Consider the following 19,084-nt stretch of genomic DNA (forward strand, 5'->3'; position numbering starts at 1 on the left):
TGATGATTTGGTTGTTAGAGACGTGGTTACTTGAAGCTCGTTGTCCTCGTGCTATGTTAGTTGCGGATTTCCCTGGAAGGCTTTGGCTGTTTCTCGCGAATTGGGGATGGAATGGGGTGAAACCGGATCCGATGACTGTGTCTAGTATTTTGCCTTCGCGCTCGGTTTTGAAAGATCTGCAATCAGGTAAAGCAAGTTCATACTGGTTTGATCCCTTTTTATAGCTGGTTTTATACTTTTGAGACTTATGGCAATTTCTTGTTTGAAGTGGAGTATCCTATTCCTAAGCACATGGCTTGGGCTAAGAGATGCATGGAGAAAGATAATGTGTCAAAAACTCTTCCTGATGAGAAGAAAGCACTTGGTTTTGATTAGAGGGACTTTTGATTAGATGCATGGAGTATGAATTCATGAAATTTTGATCTACATCAACTAAAACAATTAGACAAGGAGTTAAAGAAAAAGGAGAAGGTTACACTATGCTTCAAACATAAAACATTCATTTAGCAAATGGCAAACCTAAATGCCAGTTTGTTATGCTATTATTATGAAACATTACTTTAAATTACCATTCATAACTGCTACTGCAGTCATAGTTACAGTTATGACTGCAGTCACAATTCAAAATCTTATTTTGAAGACACTCACACAACCATACAACTATAGTTTACAATAAACAAGTGAGTAGAGAAACGAAAAATGTTTCAAGGAAATCTTATTTTTCCTATGCCTACGATACCTGGTCAATCACATGCAAAATTATGGTTAAGTCAATTAAGTATATGATTAATTTAGATCACCTTAAAAATTGTGAAATCGTGATTAGTTATGTAGTTGAGTTAACCACAATTTTCATTGTGAATTTAATTAACCATATCTACTCAATGAACTAACCATATTTTTCAATGTGATTAACCAAGTGTCGCACGTGTAGGAAAAGATCGGTGTCTGAATATCATTCCCGTAGAGAATAAATATTTCCTTCCAACCTAGTCCTTTCCTCTAATCTCCACGATGTAAAAGTCTATTCTCATCTAGAAATTGCTTCAGCTTTTCCTCTTGAGGAATAGCCTTAGACACACTCTCTTTTTGAATACATCTTCTGGCCCAAGAAGTGATAGTGGGATATTTTTCATCATCAATGAACTTGCCAGCAAAAGTAAAAGTATAAAACATGCAAAACAATGGAACAAGTGCCACATCCACAAAACCAAAGTTGTCTCCACCAAAATAAGGTTTGTTTCCCAACTGTTCTTCCATCACTTTAATACCCTCCATCAATTCTTTCTTTGCAGCTTCTTTTTCTTCTCCTTTAGTTTTTGAATACTTCAACCCAATATCATATATCTATTTCATTCACATAGTAGTAAGTTAGTACAAAATTTACATTTTCAAACTTTGATTTTGGTTAAGAGATAAAGATAATTTTAGTTTCTGCGCATATTTTTGGCCAAATTTAACTTTGAAACGAATTTGAGTATATTATGGCCGACAAGGTCAAACAAAAGTACATAAGAAAATGCACCTAAATTTTGTCTTAAGATAATAATGGTATTGAAGCACACGAAGTACCTTAGTGTCAACATAGTTAACCCAGAATCTAGCTTGTGATCTCTGATAAGGATCAGAAGGCAAAAAAGGAGAAGGATCATGCCAAACCTCATCAATATATTCAACAATATTTAGTGACTCACAAATAGATTTGCCATTATGGATTAGAACTGGAATTTTCTTGTGAATTGGATTCATTTGTAGGAGTAAAGGACTCTTGTTACTGAAATCCTCTTCTCTGTTCACATACTTGATACCCTTTTCCTCTAGTGCAATTAAGACCCTCATGCCATAAGGACTTGGCCAGAAATTTAACAGGATTACTTCATCTGCCATTGCTGAGACACTAGACTTCCTACAACAAAATAAAATTGATGTTGGATGTAGAAGTGAATGGTTTGGGATCTCAATTTATAAAAAATGGCGAGAAGCTTGAGATAACAATAAACAAGGGAAATAAAACAAGAGTTGGAATTGGACGGATATTACTATGCACATTGTTTCCTTTGAGACCATTTCTTTGCTATTAAATACTGACACAAACACGAGCATTGGTCACGACATTGATATTAATAAGTAGGCACCGATAATAATTTAAGAAAATAAAAATAGTAAAATGTAACTATATGTGATGCTTTTGTGTCCAAGTCATATACCAACACATGTCGAACATCGAGTGCGTCTTCAATCTAAAGTGTCAATGATACGCAAACTTCTCGCCGTTTCTCAAATGATAATATTATATAAGTTGGTCATCACAAGAAGTAAAAACAAATCAGAAGCAACAAATACAAAATACAGAACTACAGACTTGGTGTTAGAGTGATAGGATATAGAACAAAATTAATACCTAATGAATTGAGGCAGCTTGTTGGCCTGCAGGAATCAGCAAGGGATGGAAAAAATAAAAATAAAAAAGGGAAAGCATGAGAAATCATTCCCATAGAATACTGGTATCATTCTTTTTTATCCTACCACTACACAATAAAATAGTTTACATGAAACCGTTGATAGCAATGCATAACATACTCAATCAAAAGACCAACTGAGTGATCAAAGATATATGATCCATCACAATTCACAAGTGTTCAAAACTATTTTCTTACAAAAAGCACAGAGGTTGGCACATCAAAGTGCCATTTTATTACATAATAATTATAACATCAGAAAGGTTAAGATAACTGAAATCATTTATTACTACATGTTTTGATTCGTGATGAGAATAACAAACATCACAATAAACCACCACGATTTTAACAAAAGCTATCATTGTGTTTTCGCCAAACTCACCACTCATCCAAACATATACTTCACTTAACATCTCCAACCTACTCAAAGCCATACTTCTTCTTGAGCTCCACAATCAAATCATGGATCTTATCCTGATCAGGGAGTGACTTGGAAACACTTTCAATCTGCATGCATCTATTGGCCCAAGCACTGAACATAGGGCACTCCTTGTCTACACTGATCTTGCCAAAGGCCTCATAGCCTCTAAACCAATTGTATAATGGAATAAAGGCTACATCAACAAAACCAAGCTTGTCTCCTCCAAAAAAATTCTTGTCTCCCAACTCTTGCTCCAAGAGTTTGAGGACTTCTATGAATTCCTTCTTTGCAGCTTCTTCCACTTCTCCTTTTTTGGTCCAAAGATTCCCTGCAGCTTCATAGATCTATTTGACAGAGAATTGACACACATAAAAGTACCATGTTATTTGCTAATAATGACTATGCATGCTAAAAATATCAAATGGGTGCTCCCAACATGAATTATCTCCAAAATTCTTAATTGAGATACACAATGAATCATCATATTAAGTTAAACAGAAAGCCAACTTCTAAACTTTTCAGAAATTTATGCAGACAAAATGTCAATTCAAAAATTAAGCTTGCTTTGAAATACAACTTAATTAATCAAACTATTTCCATTAAGCTATAATCTTTTTTTATAATCTATTTTCATAAATTATCAAGGAGAATTCAATAATCTTATAAACTCTTAAATAGAAATAAGGTGAAAAATCTTACAGACAAGTAAAAAATTATTTTGATAAGTTATTCTAAATAGTTTCATAAGTAGCAAAGTAGATAAGCTCTACCCTTCATACTAAAAATGCAAAAGAATAAAACTTTCATCAACAAGAGGCAAAAGGGTCAACAAAACCAATGATAAACAAACTATAACCAACAAACAATCACATGCAATAATGAATCATAGAAAAGTGTAAATTAATATACCTTCTTATCAACATAATCAGCCCAGAATCTAGCTTGTGCTTTCTGATAAGGATCAGAAGGTAACAAAGGAGATTTATCATTCCAAACTTCATCAATATACTGAACAGCAATTAAAGATTCACAAATTGGTTTACCATTATGAATGAGAACAGGGATTTTCTTATGAACAGGGTTCATTTGTAACAATAAAGGGCTTTTGTTGCTTAAGTCTTCTTCTCTGTACTCATGCTTGATACCCTTTTCAGCTAAGGCTATTTTGAGTCTCATTCCAAATGGACTTGGCCAGTAATTAAGCAGAATCACTTCATCAGCCATGGCTTGTTAGAGAGAATTACAGAGAAAGAAGAATGAATATGGAAGAAGAAGAAATTTGTGGCTGTGAGAAAATGTGGAATATGGAACCGTGACTTTGTGAGGATATGTGGGTGAAATCTAGAATTTATGTTCTGACATGTGTTAGATTTCTCTGGAGATTGCTACAGTGGTTTTGATTTGTTTAATCAGTTTCTTAAAACAGCTATGCTAAATGGTGCGACGTATACATGCACGAATTGAGCACGAATTCTTAGAACAAGTGCTTTTATGTTTTTTTAAGACTGCACATCCCACATCTAAAATCAAAATATCTAACAAAAACATAATATCCACCGCTCCACATGTCATCTTTTGTAAGACTGTACTCCGGGTTGCTACTTGTTATACGCCACCACACCCCTTCTACAATCACCTTTTTCTAGAGGAAGTAGCTACCGTCACTTGGTAATATTAACTCTTTAACACTTAATCTTAAAGAGTCTTAAAGCACTCTTGGATCAAACAAATTTAAAAAAAGACAAGAAGAGAGTATGACATAAATGGCAGGAGAATTTACACAAACTTTATGTCATTCGCGGGATACGCACGAGAATTCTCTCGTGCTTTTCAGCATTTTCCTTCTTAAAATTGTTGACCAATTGAAGTAGTGATACGGTTTTAAGTCAAGAACAATAATGATCTAAAGATAAAATAAGATGTAAGTTGGTTTTAGATGATTAATAAAAAAATGGGTTAAATCTAAATTAATGCGGTTTAATTTGAATTGGTTTTTGAATATTCAAAATACAATAGATAATACTCCATCCGGTCCTATTTATAAGAGAAAGTTGGGTCAACAAAACTCAATGTATCTAGACTGAATTTTTAACCAAATATATTATTTTTTGTTGACTCAAATTCTCTTATAAAGAGGACCAGGGGGAGTATGATAATGGATTTAATATAAAATAGTGTCTTGCTAACCGGTGATCTCGGACTATTGGTTAATGATTCTACAAATAGAAATAATTAGACAATTTTTTCATGAAAACTTACTTGTTTTAGATGCTTAATAACTAATGTCTTTAGGACGCTGGTTGACATTCTTCTATAAAATATAATATATTAAAAAGTAGTAACTTTTACATAGAAAATGTGTTTGAGTTTTATTTTCAACATACTCCTTCCGTCCCTCAATAGATGACCTAGTTGACAATATACATTATTGACTTGACATACTTTGACCATATTTTTCTACTAATTCATAAAGATAAATAATATCATGTAAGATGTTGTTGGATTCGTCTCGATGAATATTTTTAAAATATTAAATTTTCATAATTTTTTTTAGTAGAGAATTGAAGATATCAAAGATAAAACATATGCATTAGTACGTGTGTCGAAGTCAACTAGGTCATCTATTGAGGGATGGAGGGAGTAATTTTTTTGTGTGGATTTTTTAAACAATATATTTATGTCACTTGTTAACATGACACTGTTAAAATTAAAATTTAATGTTGAGACACGACAATAATCGATTATGTTTTTTTTACCAAATAATCTATTATGTTTGATAAATATAAAGTAGTAAAAAAAATAGATTAAATAAAAAGAATTTGTAATATTAAAAAATTAAAAACTAAAAAACGATAGATTAATACAATATATCATAATAATAGTAACTAAATAAAATAATAAATTTCCTTAAAAAAAAAAAAATAAATTATAAGTATGTACTTTAGTTTGATTTCATAACGGTTTTCATAAAAGGACAACTAAACACATTCAATAATTTTTTATTTTGTGTGATTTTTTATATTTTAGATCGGTTGCGGATTTAACTTGGCAACCGAAGACATAAACTAATTATTATTGGTTCTTGTAACGGTTGCATTGCATTGTGACGAATAGAGTACGCAACTTATACACTATCTCCTCGTTCATATATTCATTCATTATTCATTATATGAAATGATTTCATCATTTTTTCCCCTTATATTTTTCATATTCTTCTTCTATTCAATTAATTTGTTTTGTTATGTCTTGACCAAATTTTTTTTTGTTCTGTTATGTTTCTTCTTATATTTAGTGTTTATGCTACTTGTATGTCAAGTTCTATGAATAATAAGCCACATGGTTATATATAAGTAATGTAACCATGCTAATTGTACATTGTTCTGTCATCTAATATACTTTTGATTAAACTTAAAGTATGAATTCATGCAACTTTGGAGTTTAACATTGGAAAGGTGAATCATTTTCTACCATCGGAAGGTTTTTTTACCATTGAATTAAAGAGAAACATAGATTTTATGATGGTAGTGGGATATATTTCATCATAAGTGAATTTGCCAGCAAAAGCGTAAGTGTAGAACATGCAAAACAATGGAACGGTGCCACATCCACAAAGCCAAAGTTGTTTCCACCAAAATAAGGTTTGTTACCCAACTGTTCTTCCAACACTTCAGTGACATCAAGCAATAGTTTCTTTGCAGCTTCTTTCTCATCACCTTTTGTATACTTCAACCCATTATCATATATCTATTTCATTCATAGTAGTAAGTTAGTACAAAATTCTCATTTTCAGACATTAGTTTTGGCTAAGAGCCTAAGACTTAAGATATAGACAAATTTTAAATGTCAGTTGGTGTTGTTGTTCTTCATTTAAAATGCACTTTTTTGGACATAAGGTTTGGAACATTTATGAATTTTAGTATATATGTTAACAAAAGTGAATTTTCAGTAAAGAACAATACCATCAGTACAGATGAAAATGTGCCTAAATTTTGTCATAAAGATAACCATGGTATTGAAGCACAAGAAGTACCTTGGTGTCAATGTAGTTACTATTTAGCCCAAAATTCAACAATATTTAGTCACTCACAGATGGTATTTTCTTACAATTCAAACTAACAGAAATACAAATGCATAAAAACTAACAGATCAAAGATCCATCACAATTCAAGTACTTTAGAATACTTTCTGACAAAAACCACAAAGTTTGGCACATCAAAGTGCCTTTTTATTACATAATTATTCCATCAGAAAGGTTGAGAAAACTGAAATCATTTAGCACTACATGGTTTGATTCGTGGTGAGAATAACAACGATATCACAATGAACCACCGCGATTTTAATAAAAGCTATACTTTCGAGCTTTAACAAAATCAAGGCATCATCATGTTTTCGCCAAACTCACCACTCATCTAACATCTCCAACCTACTCAAGGCCAAACCTCTTCCTGATCTCCACCATGAAGCCATACACCTTATCTTGATCAGGGACCGACTTGGAAACACTCTCAACCTGCATGCATCTCTTGGCCCAAGCAATGAACTTAGGGCATTCCTTCTCTACATTGATGTTGCCAAAGGTCTCATAGCCTTTAAACCAAGTGTAGAATGGAATAAGTGCTACATCCACAAAACCAATTTTGTCTCCTCCAAAGTAAGTCTTGTCTCCCAGCTCTTGCTCCAACAATCTATGAGCTTCTACGAATTCCTTCTTCGCAGCTTCTTGTTCTTCTCCTTTTCTGGTCCAAAGGTTCTTTCCAATTTCATAGATCTATTTCACAATGAGAATCACACACAATTAGATCATCAATGTAATAACAAGAAAAACAACAGTCACCAAGGACTAATACTTGCTAATAGTGACCATGCAAGCTGAAAAATATCCAATAGCTCGTAAGTGTTCCAAATCTCAACTATCTTCAAATACTTAGAAACATATAATTGATTCATATTAAGGCCCTTGTTTGGATAAATAACTTAATAGCTTAGTTAGGTGGCTACTTGTTATCATAGAAGTGCTCAAATATAAATGATTTTTATAACAAACGTTATTTGTCATAGATTAACTTATCTATAAGTTTATATAAACTATAAGTGGTTTTCCTAAGCTATCTTTGAGAGCATATGAAATTAAGCCGAAAAAGCACATTTCAATTAGCTAAAAGCAGATTATAGACATATGAATAAGCTGTTTTGCTTAACTCTCAGAAAACATTCTCACAAATGCTACAAACCTCTAATAAATTGTTCAAAATAAGCTTAAGTTTTTTTTTTTTTGAGAGAAAAATAAGCTCCAAGTTAAATGCACAGTCCTATATTTTCTCATGAAAAAACTTACAGGTAATAATTTAAAAAAAAATGTAAACTAAATAAATAAAACTTAAATTTCAGAAATGTAAAAGAAGCACAAACAATCACATGCAAAAGAATTAATTAAAGAATAAAATTTCATCAAAAAGGACAAAAGGGTCAACAAAACCAATGATAAACAAATTCTAAGCAACAAACAACATGTAATGAATCATACAAAGGGTATGTAAATTTATATACCTTCTTATCAACATAATCAGCCCAAAATCTAGCTTGTGATCTCTGATAAGGATCAGAAGGCAACAAAGGAGATTTCTCATTCCAAACTTCATCAATATACTGAACAGCAATTAAAGATTCACAGATTGGTTTTCCATTATGAATGAGAACAGGGATTTTCTTGTGAATAGGGTTCATTTGAAGTAACAAAGGGCTCTTGTTCCTTAAATCTTCTTCTTTTTGCTCATGCTTGATACCCTTTTCAGCTAGGGCAATTCTGACCCTCATGCCAAATGGACTTGCCCAGTAATCTAGCAGAATCACTTCATCAGCCATGGCTGGTTAGAGAAGAATGAATTGCTATGGAAGAAGAAGAAATGTGTGGTTGTGAGAAAGGATAAAGGTTGGAACTCTATTATAGAGTGAGATATGGAATGAAAATGTGGAATATGGAAGAGTGAGTTTGTGAGGACATGTAGACAATCTTAACTTTGGCATGGACCATGTTTATGTCCTAGGTGAATAAAAACATGATATAAATATGGGAGAGTGTTGTCAAAAATATGGTTTTTATATTACCATTCATAACTGCTACTGCAGTCATGGTTACAATTACCAAAATTGTCACCACCAAAATAAGGTTTGTTTTCCAACCGTTCTTCCAACACTTCTAGTTTTCACATTGCAATCCTTAATCCGCTTGATACCATGTTAAATATACTTGGATCTCATCCCAAAAGCTAATTCGAAAGATAACGGTACTCAAACATATTTATATGCTCAAGATTTAGAAACTCGAGCAATGTAGGACAAATAACAAACCACAAACAACTTCAAAACCAACTTCAACCCAATATTATATATCTAGTTCATTCATTGTAGAAAGTTAGTACAAAATTCACATCTCGAGACATTAGATTTGGTCAAGACTAATCTCAATTATATATCTCCTTTAGTTTTTGTATACTTCCTCTTGTACTTTCAAAAAAATTAAAAAGGACAAAATACTGATTTCATTATTTTGAAAATGCATTATTCCTAACTTCTCCTGTGATCTTCTCTCTATCACAACCGTCCACTACTTGAGTCTTTAATTCCCTGTTCAAACCAGGGATTTATAGCAATGGGAACACAACCAGAAAAACAGCTAACAAAATCTGTGCTTGCTACATCACTACTCATTTAAATTTGAAGCTAAGGTTAGCTTGTCCATACTAAGTTAATACCTTGATCAAGAGAGATTAAAAATCAAAAGAGGAACCATGAGAAATCATTACCATAAAATACTAGAATACTATTTTATATCCTGCCACTTCTGTACCTTAACAACATTTACCAAACAATAAAATAGTTTCACATGACAGAGTGCATAACAATGCATAAAAACTAACAGATCAAAGATCCATCACAATTCACAACAAGTACTTCAGAATACTTTCCTACAAAAACCACAAAGTTTGGCACAACAAAGTGCCTTTTTATTACATAATTATTCCATCAGAAAGGTTGAGACAACCGAAATCATTTAGTACTACATGTTTTGATTCGTGGTGAGAATAACAACGATATCACAATGAACCACCGCGATTTTAATAAAAGCTATACTTTCGAGCTTTAACAAAATCAAGGCGTCATCATGTTTTCGCCAAACTCACCACTCATCTAAACATAAACTTAACCTGACATCTCCAACCTACTCAAGGCCAAACTTCTTCCTGATCTCCACAATGAAGCCATAGACCTTATCTTGATCAGGGAGTGACTTGGAAACACTCTCAACCTGCATGCATCTCTTGGCCCAAGCAATGAACTTGGGGCATTCCTTCTCTACATTGATATTGCCAAAGGTCTCATAGCCTTTAAACCAAGTGTAGAATGGAATAAGTGCTACATCCACAAAACCAATCTTGTCTCCTCCAAAGTAAGTCTTGTCTCCCAGCTCTTGCTCCAAGAGTTTAAGGGCTTCTATGAATTCCTTCTTGGCAGCTTCTTGTTCTTCTCCTTTTTTGGTCCAAAGGTTCCTTCCAACTTCATAGATCTATTTCACAATGAGAATCACACACAATTAGATCATCAAATGCAATAACGAGAAAAACAACAGCTACCTAGGCTAGGACTATTACTTGCTAATAGTGACCGTGCATGCTGAAAAATATCAAATAGCTTGTATTGTTCAAAAGAAAAGTGTTCCAAATTTCAACTACCTTCAAATAGTTAAGATACATATAATTGATTCATGTGACGGCCCTTATTTGTATAATTAACTCTTAGAAATAGTGGTCGGGTCTAACACAACACCACAAAACCGACTTGTGTGGAGAGAATTATCCCCACTTATAAACACATGAACCATGTTCATGTCATCTTTTGTCCGATGTGATTGGGCTTGGTTCGTAGACTAAATGATGGGTAGCCCAATAACGGAAACATGATAGCATGTGACTCAATAGATCTTATCAGAGACTTTGATATCATCTTAGAAATTGTGATTGGACCTAATTCAACCTCTAAAAAAACGATTTATGAGGCGAGAACTGCCTCCACTTATAAATACATGTTCCGATTTGAGACTCTCTAACAATAACTTAATAGCTTAGTTAAGTAGCTAGTTTTATCATAGAAGTGCTCATATACAAACTATTTTTAAAGCAAAAATTAATTTATGTAAACTTATTTATAAGTGTATATAAACTATAAGTTGCTTTCATAAGCAAGCTATCTTTGAGTTATGAAACTAAGCCGAAAAGCACATTTTAATAAGCTAAAAGCAGATCATGGACATGTGAATAAGCTGTTTTGGTAAACTCTCAGAAAACAGTCTCAAATATGCTATAAACCTCTAATAAGTCATTCAAAATAAGCTCTAAAAAAGGTTTAATTTCTTAAATGTAAAAAAAAAACACAAACAATCACATGCAAAAGAATTAATTAAAGAATTAATACTGAAAAATGCAAAAGAATAAAACTTTCATCAACAAGGGACAAAAGGGTCAACAAAACCAATGATAAACAAATTCTAAGCAACAAACAATGACATGCAATGAATCGTACAAACGGGTATGTAAATTTATATACCTTCTTATCAACATAATCAGCCCAAAATCTAGCTTGTGATCTCTGATAAGGATCAGAAGGCAACAAAGGAGACTTATCATTCCAAACCTCATCAATATACTGAACAGCAATTAAAGATTCACAAATGGGTTTACCATTATGAATAAGAACAGGGATTTTCTTATGAACAGGGTTCATTTGTAACAACAAAGGGCTCTTGTTCCTTAAATCTTCTTCTCTGTACTCATGTTTGATACCCTTTTCAGCTAGGGCTATTCTTACCCTCATGCCAAATGGACTTACCCAGTAATCTAGCAGAATCACTTCATCAGCCATTGCTAGTTAGAGAGAATAACACAGAAAGAAAAGAATGAAGAATTGTTATGGAAGAAGAAGAAAAGAAATGTGTGGCTGTGAGAAAGTATGAAGGTTGGAACTCTGTATTTATAGAGTGAGATGTGGAATGAAAAGCGTGGAGATCAGATATTATAGCGTGTGAAAATGTGGAATATGGAACAGTGAGTTTGTGAGGACATGTAGACAATCTTAACTTTGGTATGGACCATAATGTTCTAGTTCTAGGTGAAATTTTGAATTTATGTTCCGACATATGTTAGATTTCTCTAGAGATTGCTACAACTCTTTTAATTTGTTTAATCAGTTTCTTTTTTTTTTGAAAGAGTTTAATCAGTTTCTTGAAAGGGTGGACTGTTTCAGGTTTGAGAAAAATAATATTAAAATATTAGCGCAACTGTTTCTCGACAACGTTTGAACAACTTTTTCTCTTATGTTTACATATGATTTTACTTTCTTTCTCTTTTCATTTTTTTCCTTATTGTTTTTGACCAATAAAAAGAGAGAAAAATAAGTTGTCTCAAATGATTGTACAAATATCATTATTCTATATTTATATATTGAGTAGTGATATTTGAACAATCATTTGATAATTATAGTCATTTGTTCAAATATTGTCACAGAGTGGTTGTACAAATATTATTTTTCTTGTACATTTCATTGTTTACTCGGTCTTATATTTTCATTGTATTTTTACATTTTCATTGTTTTGGTTTTTGTACTGATACTTACATTTCTTTATGTATTTTTGTTGTAACATGAGTTGTCACATAATAGTATCTAGTTATGATATTTTAATCGGCTAGTCCCATAAATTTGTCACATTTAATAAATAACATTTGAGTAAAAAAAATCAACTTAATTTTGTTAATGGCTTAAATAGTTAATTCGTTCCTCTAAGTTTGTGTGTTTTTTGCTTTCAAAATTGTATTTTTTTTTTGTTGCAAAACAAATCTTATAAGTTTGAAATTTTTTTACTTTCATCCATGTCATCACAATCTGTTACAAAAACACTCATGTGGCTAATGGATGCGGACGTGGCTGATGCGTCTATCCAGATGCTGACTCATGCTTCAATTTGATTTTCCCCATTTTATTGGCAAGAACAATTTTTTGGTTTTGTTTTAGTCCTTGTATTTTAGAGTTTCAGTGGAATATAGAAAGAAAGTGTGGAGGAGGGACAAGAAGTAGTGTCGGCAGTGAGAAGCATCAAAGACGGCAACAATTGTTGGTTATTTCTCTATTTGAAGGTCGTCGACAGTCGAAATCACAGTGGGAGACAAGTGAAAGCCTTGCGTTTGAGGAGCACCATTTTATTTCATCCTTTGTTTTGTCTTTTCGGTTTTGTGTGTGTTCTTTTAGACCATGTGCAATGGTGTTGATTGGTGGTGTCGAAAGCAAGGTTCAACACTTGGATGCAATGCAATGGTGTGTTGAAGAGAAAAAAATGATGTGGAGGAGAGAGGAGTTGATTGAGTCCAACTATGTTGAAGCCTGACGTAGAGGGACACTCGGCGCGAAATTATTGGCCAAAACCGGCGCGTGTGGTACACGCTCAGACAGGAGCGCGTCAGGTCGCAGGACGTGGAGAGAGAAAAGGCTTTGTGGATAAGTGTGTGACACGTGTAATCTCCTGATTGGCTGTCTGGATATTTATCATCTTAATAATTTGAACTCAATTATTTCATTGCAAATTAATTATTTTTTTTAAATTTTTTTACCAAAATTCATGATTTTTTTTTGTTTATAAATAGAGACTTGGTTCATTTGATTTGGACACAAAAAAAAAAAAAACCAAGTTTTTCACTATCTTAATCTTATTATTATCTTTCTATTAGCAAACTAAGTGAAGTTTTAATCTTGTTTTTAGTGAAATGGATCCCAATAATAACCATTTCAACACCCAAAATTATTCTAATTACCCATTTAACTACCAAAATTCCAACTATTATCAAAAATCAAATCAATTTTTCAACCAACGTCCTCAAAACAAACCTAATTTTGGTTTTGCACCAAATTTCAACCAGTCATCCTCTGTTCCAAACTTTCATCCATATTATGGATCTATGATGAGATACTCATCTCAAACACACCCGTTTAATGGTTATATGAGCAAAATACTGAATAAATGGATTGGCGCTTATGAAGGCGCTAAGCGTTTGCAAGGAAGCGGTTGGTCGGAAAATGATATTTTGGCAAAAGCGCAGGAATTATATGCATGTGGGAAGAATGACACGCTCTCCGTGATCAACCGCATTATGGTAGTCAAGTAGGAGGAAATATTGGCTCAGGAAATAGTGGATCTAAGAGATCTCACGACAGTGATTCATGTGGCTCAAACTCTGTAGGATCTAGTGTTCGTCCAATAGGTAGGGAGACAGCTAAAAAAAGGGGTAAAAAGAAAATCAAGGAAGCTGCCTTGGAGGTGGTGGAAAATGAGTGGGTTGAATTCAAACAATTCAAGGAGAAAGAGCTTGAACAATTAAACAAGTTAGCCTTGGTGCAACAGGAGACTAACCAATTGATGAAAGAAAAGACTGAAGCTAAGAAAATGTAACTGTATCTAAAGTTAAGTTCCGAAGAGCATCTCGATGACCGGAAGAAAGTGATGTTGGAAAAGTTGGAGCTTGAGTTGTTTGGAAATTAATTTCAATCAAATATTTATTTGTATTTGGTCAAAATTGTCAGTGTCGTCAAGTCCCCAGTGTTTGCTTTAATAATTGTCAGTGGTGTCAAGTCTGTAGTGTTTGTTTTAATAATTGTCAGTGGTGTCAAGTTTGTAGTGTTTTCATTAATAATTATCCGCGACTTTTGGCTTTAATGTATTGGTTATTGTGTTTGAATATGTACCACCCAATTTGAATCTAGTCCTTATTTGATAATTAACTATATACAATAACTTATTTCAAATTCGTCAGTGTCCACCACTCAATGTACTTATATATAGGGACTCATATCCACTTCCAATATCACAAATTTCATTCAATCTACTTCAAATATCACAAATCTCATTCAATCTACTTCCAATATCACAAAAAACTATTCAATCTACTTCCAATATCACAAAAAACTATTAATGGATCCACCAGAATTTCCTTTTGATATCGCAGCCTACAAATAAAAATGTGATATTGAAGACACTTATATCGTCAACCGATTTATTCAGCGTCAAAAAAAATATTGGTAGATAGTGCTCCTCGTAGTAGAAAATATCTCAATAGAGATCATGCAGCGGCAAACCAAAGACTAATTGACGACTACTTTGCCAATTAGCCTACATATGCGATGCAATGTTTCGTCGTCGGTACCGGATGTAAAAACATGTTTTCCTTCGAATCGTTGGGGACCTTTCAAGTAGTGATAACTACTTCACCCAGTGAGTTGATGCAGCCAATAAAGAAGGTATATCACCTTAGCAAAATGTACCATAACAATGCGAATGTTAGCATATGGTGTGGCAGCAGATGCGGTCGATGAATACATCAAAATATGAGGTACTACAACGTTGGAGTGCTTACGTAGATTCTGTAAAGGAATCATACGATTATATGAGCAAGTGTACCTGAGAGCACCAACCCAAGATGACCTGCAAATACTACTACATGTTAGTGAAATGCGGGGGTTCCCAGGGATGATCGGGAGTATTGACTGCATGCGCTGGGAGTGGAAAAATTGTCCTAAAGCATGAGAAGTTCAATTTACCAGGAGGATAAGGGAACCACCACAGTTATTCTTGAAGCAGTTGCATCTCATGATCTATGGATCTGGCATGCCTTTTTTGGATGTCCGGGAACGTTGAACGATATAAACGTTCTAGACCGATCACCAGTGTTTAATGATGTGGAACAGGGAAAGGCTCCAAGGGTGAATTTCTTTGTGAATCAACGTCCCTATAATATGACATACTATCTAGCTGATGGTATCTACCTTTCTTATCCAACTTTCGTCAAATCGATTAGACTTCCTCAAAGTGAACCCAATAAGTTATTTGCAAAACATCAGGAGGGATGTTGGAAGGACATCGAACGTGCATTTGGAGTGCTTCAAGCTCGATTTAAAATCATCCGTGAACCAACTTGCTTGTGGGACATAGCCGATTTGGGTATCTTCATGAGGTCATGCATCATATTACATAATATGATTGTTGAGGATGAACGAGATACATATGCTCAACGTTGGACTGGTTTTGAGCAATCTGAGGAAGTGGGTCTAGTACACTGCAACCATACTCGACCGAATGTGTGTGCCAGATCCGAGTTGCGTGATCCAAATGTTCGTCACGAGTTGCAAGCAGATCTAGTGAAGCACATATGGACAAAGTTTGGAATGTTTCGTGATTGAAGATGATTTGTATCATACTAAATAAATTACTTGTGTGTCGTGTGCTTAGTTGGTTGTCTTGCATTTTAAGTTATTTGTGTGCCACGTGCTTAGTTTGTTGTATTGCATTTTAAGTTAAGAAAATAAAAATAAATTATTTAAATAAATTTTGCTTTTACAAAAAACTAAAAAATAAATTGTTAAGTGTTTTTTATTTTAATTTAATTATAATCGATAATTGTAATTTTATGTAATTATAAAAAGAAAAATATAAAATTAAATAAGAATAAGAAATAAAAGGTGGTGGGGTAGAGTGTTGAATGAAAAACCATTGGAGAGGGTAAAAGTTGAATGAGTGTTGAATAAGAGAGAGAAAATGATGTGAAGTGTTGGTAATTGAAAAAGTGGGTGTTGAGTTTTGTTGAATGAAAAAATCATTGTAAATGGTCTTGGTGAGATAGAAGAATGGTAGTGTCTTTTATGATGTAAAAGTGTATAATAAAAGTAGTTTTATAGTTTTTCTGCGGTTATTGTGTGTGTTTTGGTAGGAACGAATTTGTAGGGATATTGACAAGTTATATTTGAACAAAATTTTACAGGGATGAGCATATTAGTTGTATTTCATCATGGGGGACAATGTGTAAGGGATTGTGTTTTGTATTACAATGGGAGGAAATAACATTTACCTCCCTCAAAAAAAAAATTTATTTAAATAAAGAAGAAGTAACAAAATGATTAAGAGATGTGTTTAACTAAAGCAAAAAAAGGTTGAAATTGTGGGTTTGAACTATGCTTACTCCATTTAGGTGTGTGAGTTTTTAATAATTATTGTCATTTCATCTATCTAAAAAAAGGATGTGTTATACAACATGACACATTGTCGATGGTTATTTTCATTTTGAGGTCCTATTTTTCATAATTTTATTCTCCTGTTTCTATTCATACATCACTCAATTTTTGTTCTACCATTTGAGATTTGATGGTTGCACAATCGATCCTTTAAATTTGTTCACATTTCATTGCTCCATAGCCCTCTTATTTATATGTGGCTCAACATATCAAGTTTTAGTCGATTTACCCTAACATTTCATTAAATTTTGATGTTTTTTTTTTTTAGGGAATTAAATTTTGATGTTATTAGTTAAAATATGACTCTTTTTCATATTATTTATAAGGATGACTCTTTTTTATGTTATATACTCCATCCGTTTTAAAATACATGTCCAAGTCAACAACTTCACATATGCCAATGCACAATTTTGACCGTTAATATCTTTAATTATCTAAAGTAAAAAATTATAAAAATTTAATATTTTGAAAATATTTATCGAGACAAATCAAACAACATCTTACATGCTAATATTTGTATTTATACATTAGTAAAAAAGTATGGTCAAAGTAAGTCAAGTGAATAGTGCACATTGTAAAAATTGGACATGTATTTTGAAACGGAGGGAGTACATGAGAAACTAGTCCAAGCACCTCCTCAGCTTCACTCTAAACAATTAACTTGGTCGATGCCTACTCCTCCTTCCTCTTAATCTAATCGACTTATCTTCTATTCATTCTTATTCTTACTTACCATACCCATTTTTTAATGAAAGATGCCAATGTATGGTAGGTATTTAGGAGGTTTTAGTTTATTAAAAGACTAGTGATCAACCTCAACTATACTATAAATTCCACTATATATACGATAAAATAAGAAGCGATATGCCTCAAAAGCTTACATAATACAAAATATGGACAAGTAAATTGGATGACGAGACCAGGTAGATCTTTGTTGGGTCTCCTTCTTGTGCGTTGATTACATTTATTTGACCAAGAATCATGAGCAGCACCATAAGGAGGAGGCAACATCTGAGCTAGTTCCCTGTTCCATCTATCGATCGAGTTGAATCAACAATAGCCTTATTTACAATTTTAAAAAAAGAATAATTCTTTTTTGAGTTTTTGGTGTTTCTTGTTATTAGAAACCCAATTTAAAAATTAGAACATAATATTGTTCAAAAAAAAATTAGAACATAATCTCTAAATTATATAAAATGACATGATCATCAATATATATATATTAACCTCTTTAAAATATGAATTCTCCAAGCCAGAATTTATGGTCAAATATTATTTCGTTTGTTTGCTTTAAAAAGTCCACATGTTCTTAATCTTTTATATTTCAAAAAAAAAATATTTCAAAAAAATCTTTTCATTTTTTTTGTGTCCAATGGTCTATTGGTTAAAAATTTACATCATAAAATGAATTAGTGGAGCGTCCAAAATTTAAATTTACTAACCGAGCTAATAAATTCACGTGCTGAAACTTTCCATTATTCCACATACACTTTACCTTTTTAATTTATTTAGATGCCATGGTTTAAGTCGGCAATCGCATTACCATCTTCTATTTATTTATTATTATTATTGATAACGATATTGACATGTCGATATTGCATTGCTATTTATCGGGAGAGATAACTTCCCGAATTCATCCCGACGCATCACCAACCAATGGAAAGTCTTGTTGTGCGGCAAAAAAGGAGGAGGTGGGGTATGGTTTTTGAAATATATCAAGTGAATAGTAATTCGGGAACCTCTCGGGATGTTATTGTCGGGACGTTTAGCAATTTCCTTTTCCTTAATATTTATTATTGATCATGATATTGACATTTTCCTTAAAATAATGTCAAAATATGAATTTACTAAAATAATTATAATAATATATACAAACCACAAAAATTAAACTAATTTTATAAAAGAAATTAAATAGAAGTTGCAGTTTTTTTAGGAGTTCATCTTAAAATGGTAAAATTCTAACTACTAAGTTATTTGATACAAAAACACCATAAATTGAATACCAAATGTTTCTCTTATTTCTAGGTTAGTGGCTAAATATAATGCAATATTTCTACCAACTGAGTTAAATTTACGGAAACAGTTTCTTTTGTTTTGTAAA

The 19,084-nt window shown here is 32.8% G+C and overlaps 4 protein-coding genes and 1 pseudogene across 5 annotated transcripts; 1 reads left to right on the plus strand and 4 right to left on the minus strand.

The window, feature by feature from the left end:
* Nucleotides 1–453: 453 nt before the first annotated feature.
* LOC146949185 (putative glutathione S-transferase) lies at nucleotides 454–2,537 on the minus strand. Of its 2 annotated transcripts, none has more exons than XM_085745254.1 (3): nucleotides 2,402–2,537; nucleotides 1,573–1,906; nucleotides 454–1,347 (listed from the first exon to the last, which is right to left on the minus strand). In XM_085745254.1, exons 2-3 carry the CDS (start codon nucleotides 1,885–1,887, stop codon nucleotides 1,003–1,005), a joined length of 660 nt encoding a protein of 219 aa, XP_085601380.1. In that variant the 5' UTR covers nucleotides 1,888–1,906; nucleotides 2,402–2,537; the 3' UTR covers nucleotides 454–1,002. The 2 variants fall into 2 exon arrangements, with proteins under 2 accessions (XP_085601380.1, XP_085601379.1); XM_085745253.1 differs by lacking the exon at nucleotides 2,402–2,537 and adding an exon at nucleotides 2,208–2,393.
* Nucleotides 2,538–2,580: 43 nt separating this feature from the next.
* Nucleotides 2,581–4,212, minus strand: LOC146949186 (putative glutathione S-transferase). Its single transcript, XM_085745255.1, has 2 exons — nucleotides 3,790–4,212; nucleotides 2,581–3,224 (listed from the first exon to the last, which is right to left on the minus strand). Exons 1-2 carry the CDS (start codon nucleotides 4,102–4,104, stop codon nucleotides 2,880–2,882), a joined length of 660 nt encoding a protein of 219 aa, XP_085601381.1. The 5' UTR covers nucleotides 4,105–4,212; the 3' UTR covers nucleotides 2,581–2,879.
* Nucleotides 4,213–6,993: 2,781 nt separating this feature from the next.
* On the minus strand, nucleotides 6,994–8,795 carry LOC146949187 (putative glutathione S-transferase). The gene is made up of 2 exons (XM_085745257.1): nucleotides 8,428–8,795; nucleotides 6,994–7,648 (listed from the first exon to the last, which is right to left on the minus strand). Exons 1-2 carry the CDS (start codon nucleotides 8,740–8,742, stop codon nucleotides 7,304–7,306), a joined length of 660 nt encoding a protein of 219 aa, XP_085601383.1. The 5' UTR covers nucleotides 8,743–8,795; the 3' UTR covers nucleotides 6,994–7,303.
* Nucleotides 8,796–9,679: 884 nt separating this feature from the next.
* On the minus strand, nucleotides 9,680–11,875 carry LOC146949188 (putative glutathione S-transferase). Its single transcript, XM_085745256.1, has 2 exons — nucleotides 11,482–11,875; nucleotides 9,680–10,444 (listed from the first exon to the last, which is right to left on the minus strand). The coding sequence occupies exons 1-2, from the start codon at nucleotides 11,794–11,796 to the stop codon at nucleotides 10,100–10,102; spliced, it is 660 nt and encodes a 219-aa protein (XP_085601382.1). The 5' UTR covers nucleotides 11,797–11,875; the 3' UTR covers nucleotides 9,680–10,099.
* Nucleotides 11,876–14,890: 3,015 nt separating this feature from the next.
* LOC146949189 (uncharacterized) lies at nucleotides 14,891–16,181 on the plus strand (annotated as a pseudogene).
* The last annotated feature ends 2,903 nt before the right edge of the window (nucleotides 16,182–19,084 follow it).

The sequence above is a fragment of the Medicago sativa genome, chromosome 2 (genome assembly GCF_051527215.1).
Source record: "Medicago sativa cultivar Bolivia chromosome 2, Bolivia_mono, whole genome shotgun sequence".
Taxonomy (NCBI): domain Eukaryota; kingdom Viridiplantae; phylum Streptophyta; class Magnoliopsida; order Fabales; family Fabaceae; genus Medicago; species Medicago sativa.

What these genes read in the sequence shown, in the direction of transcription:
- LOC146949186 (XM_085745255.1), bottom strand. Translation starts at nt 4,104, where the DNA reads ATGGCTGATGAAGTGATTCTGCTTAATTACTGGCCAAGTCCATTTGGA. An exon ending in CTGATTATGTTGATAAGAAG is followed by an intron (nt 3,225 to 3,789) that starts GTATATTAATTT and finishes TCTGTCAAATAG; the next exon opens with ATCTATGAAGCTGCAGGGAA.
- LOC146949188 (XM_085745256.1), bottom strand. Translation starts at nt 11,796, where the DNA reads ATGGCTGATGAAGTGATTCTGCTAGATTACTGGGTAAGTCCATTTGGC. An exon ending in CTGATTATGTTGATAAGAAG is followed by an intron (nt 10,445 to 11,481) that starts GTATATAAATTT and finishes ATTGTGAAATAG; the next exon opens with ATCTATGAAGTTGGAAGGAA.
- LOC146949185 (XM_085745253.1), bottom strand. An exon ending in TTAACTATGTTGACACTAAG is followed by an intron (nt 1,348 to 1,572) that starts GTACTTCGTGTG and finishes TGAATGAAATAG; the next exon opens with ATATATGATATTGGGTTGAA.
- LOC146949187 (XM_085745257.1), bottom strand. Translation starts at nt 8,742, where the DNA reads ATGGCTGATGAAGTGATTCTGCTAGATTACTGGGCAAGTCCATTTGGC. An exon ending in CTGATTATGTTGATAAGAAG is followed by an intron (nt 7,649 to 8,427) that starts GTATATAAATTT and finishes ATTGTGAAATAG; the next exon opens with ATCTATGAAATTGGAAAGAA.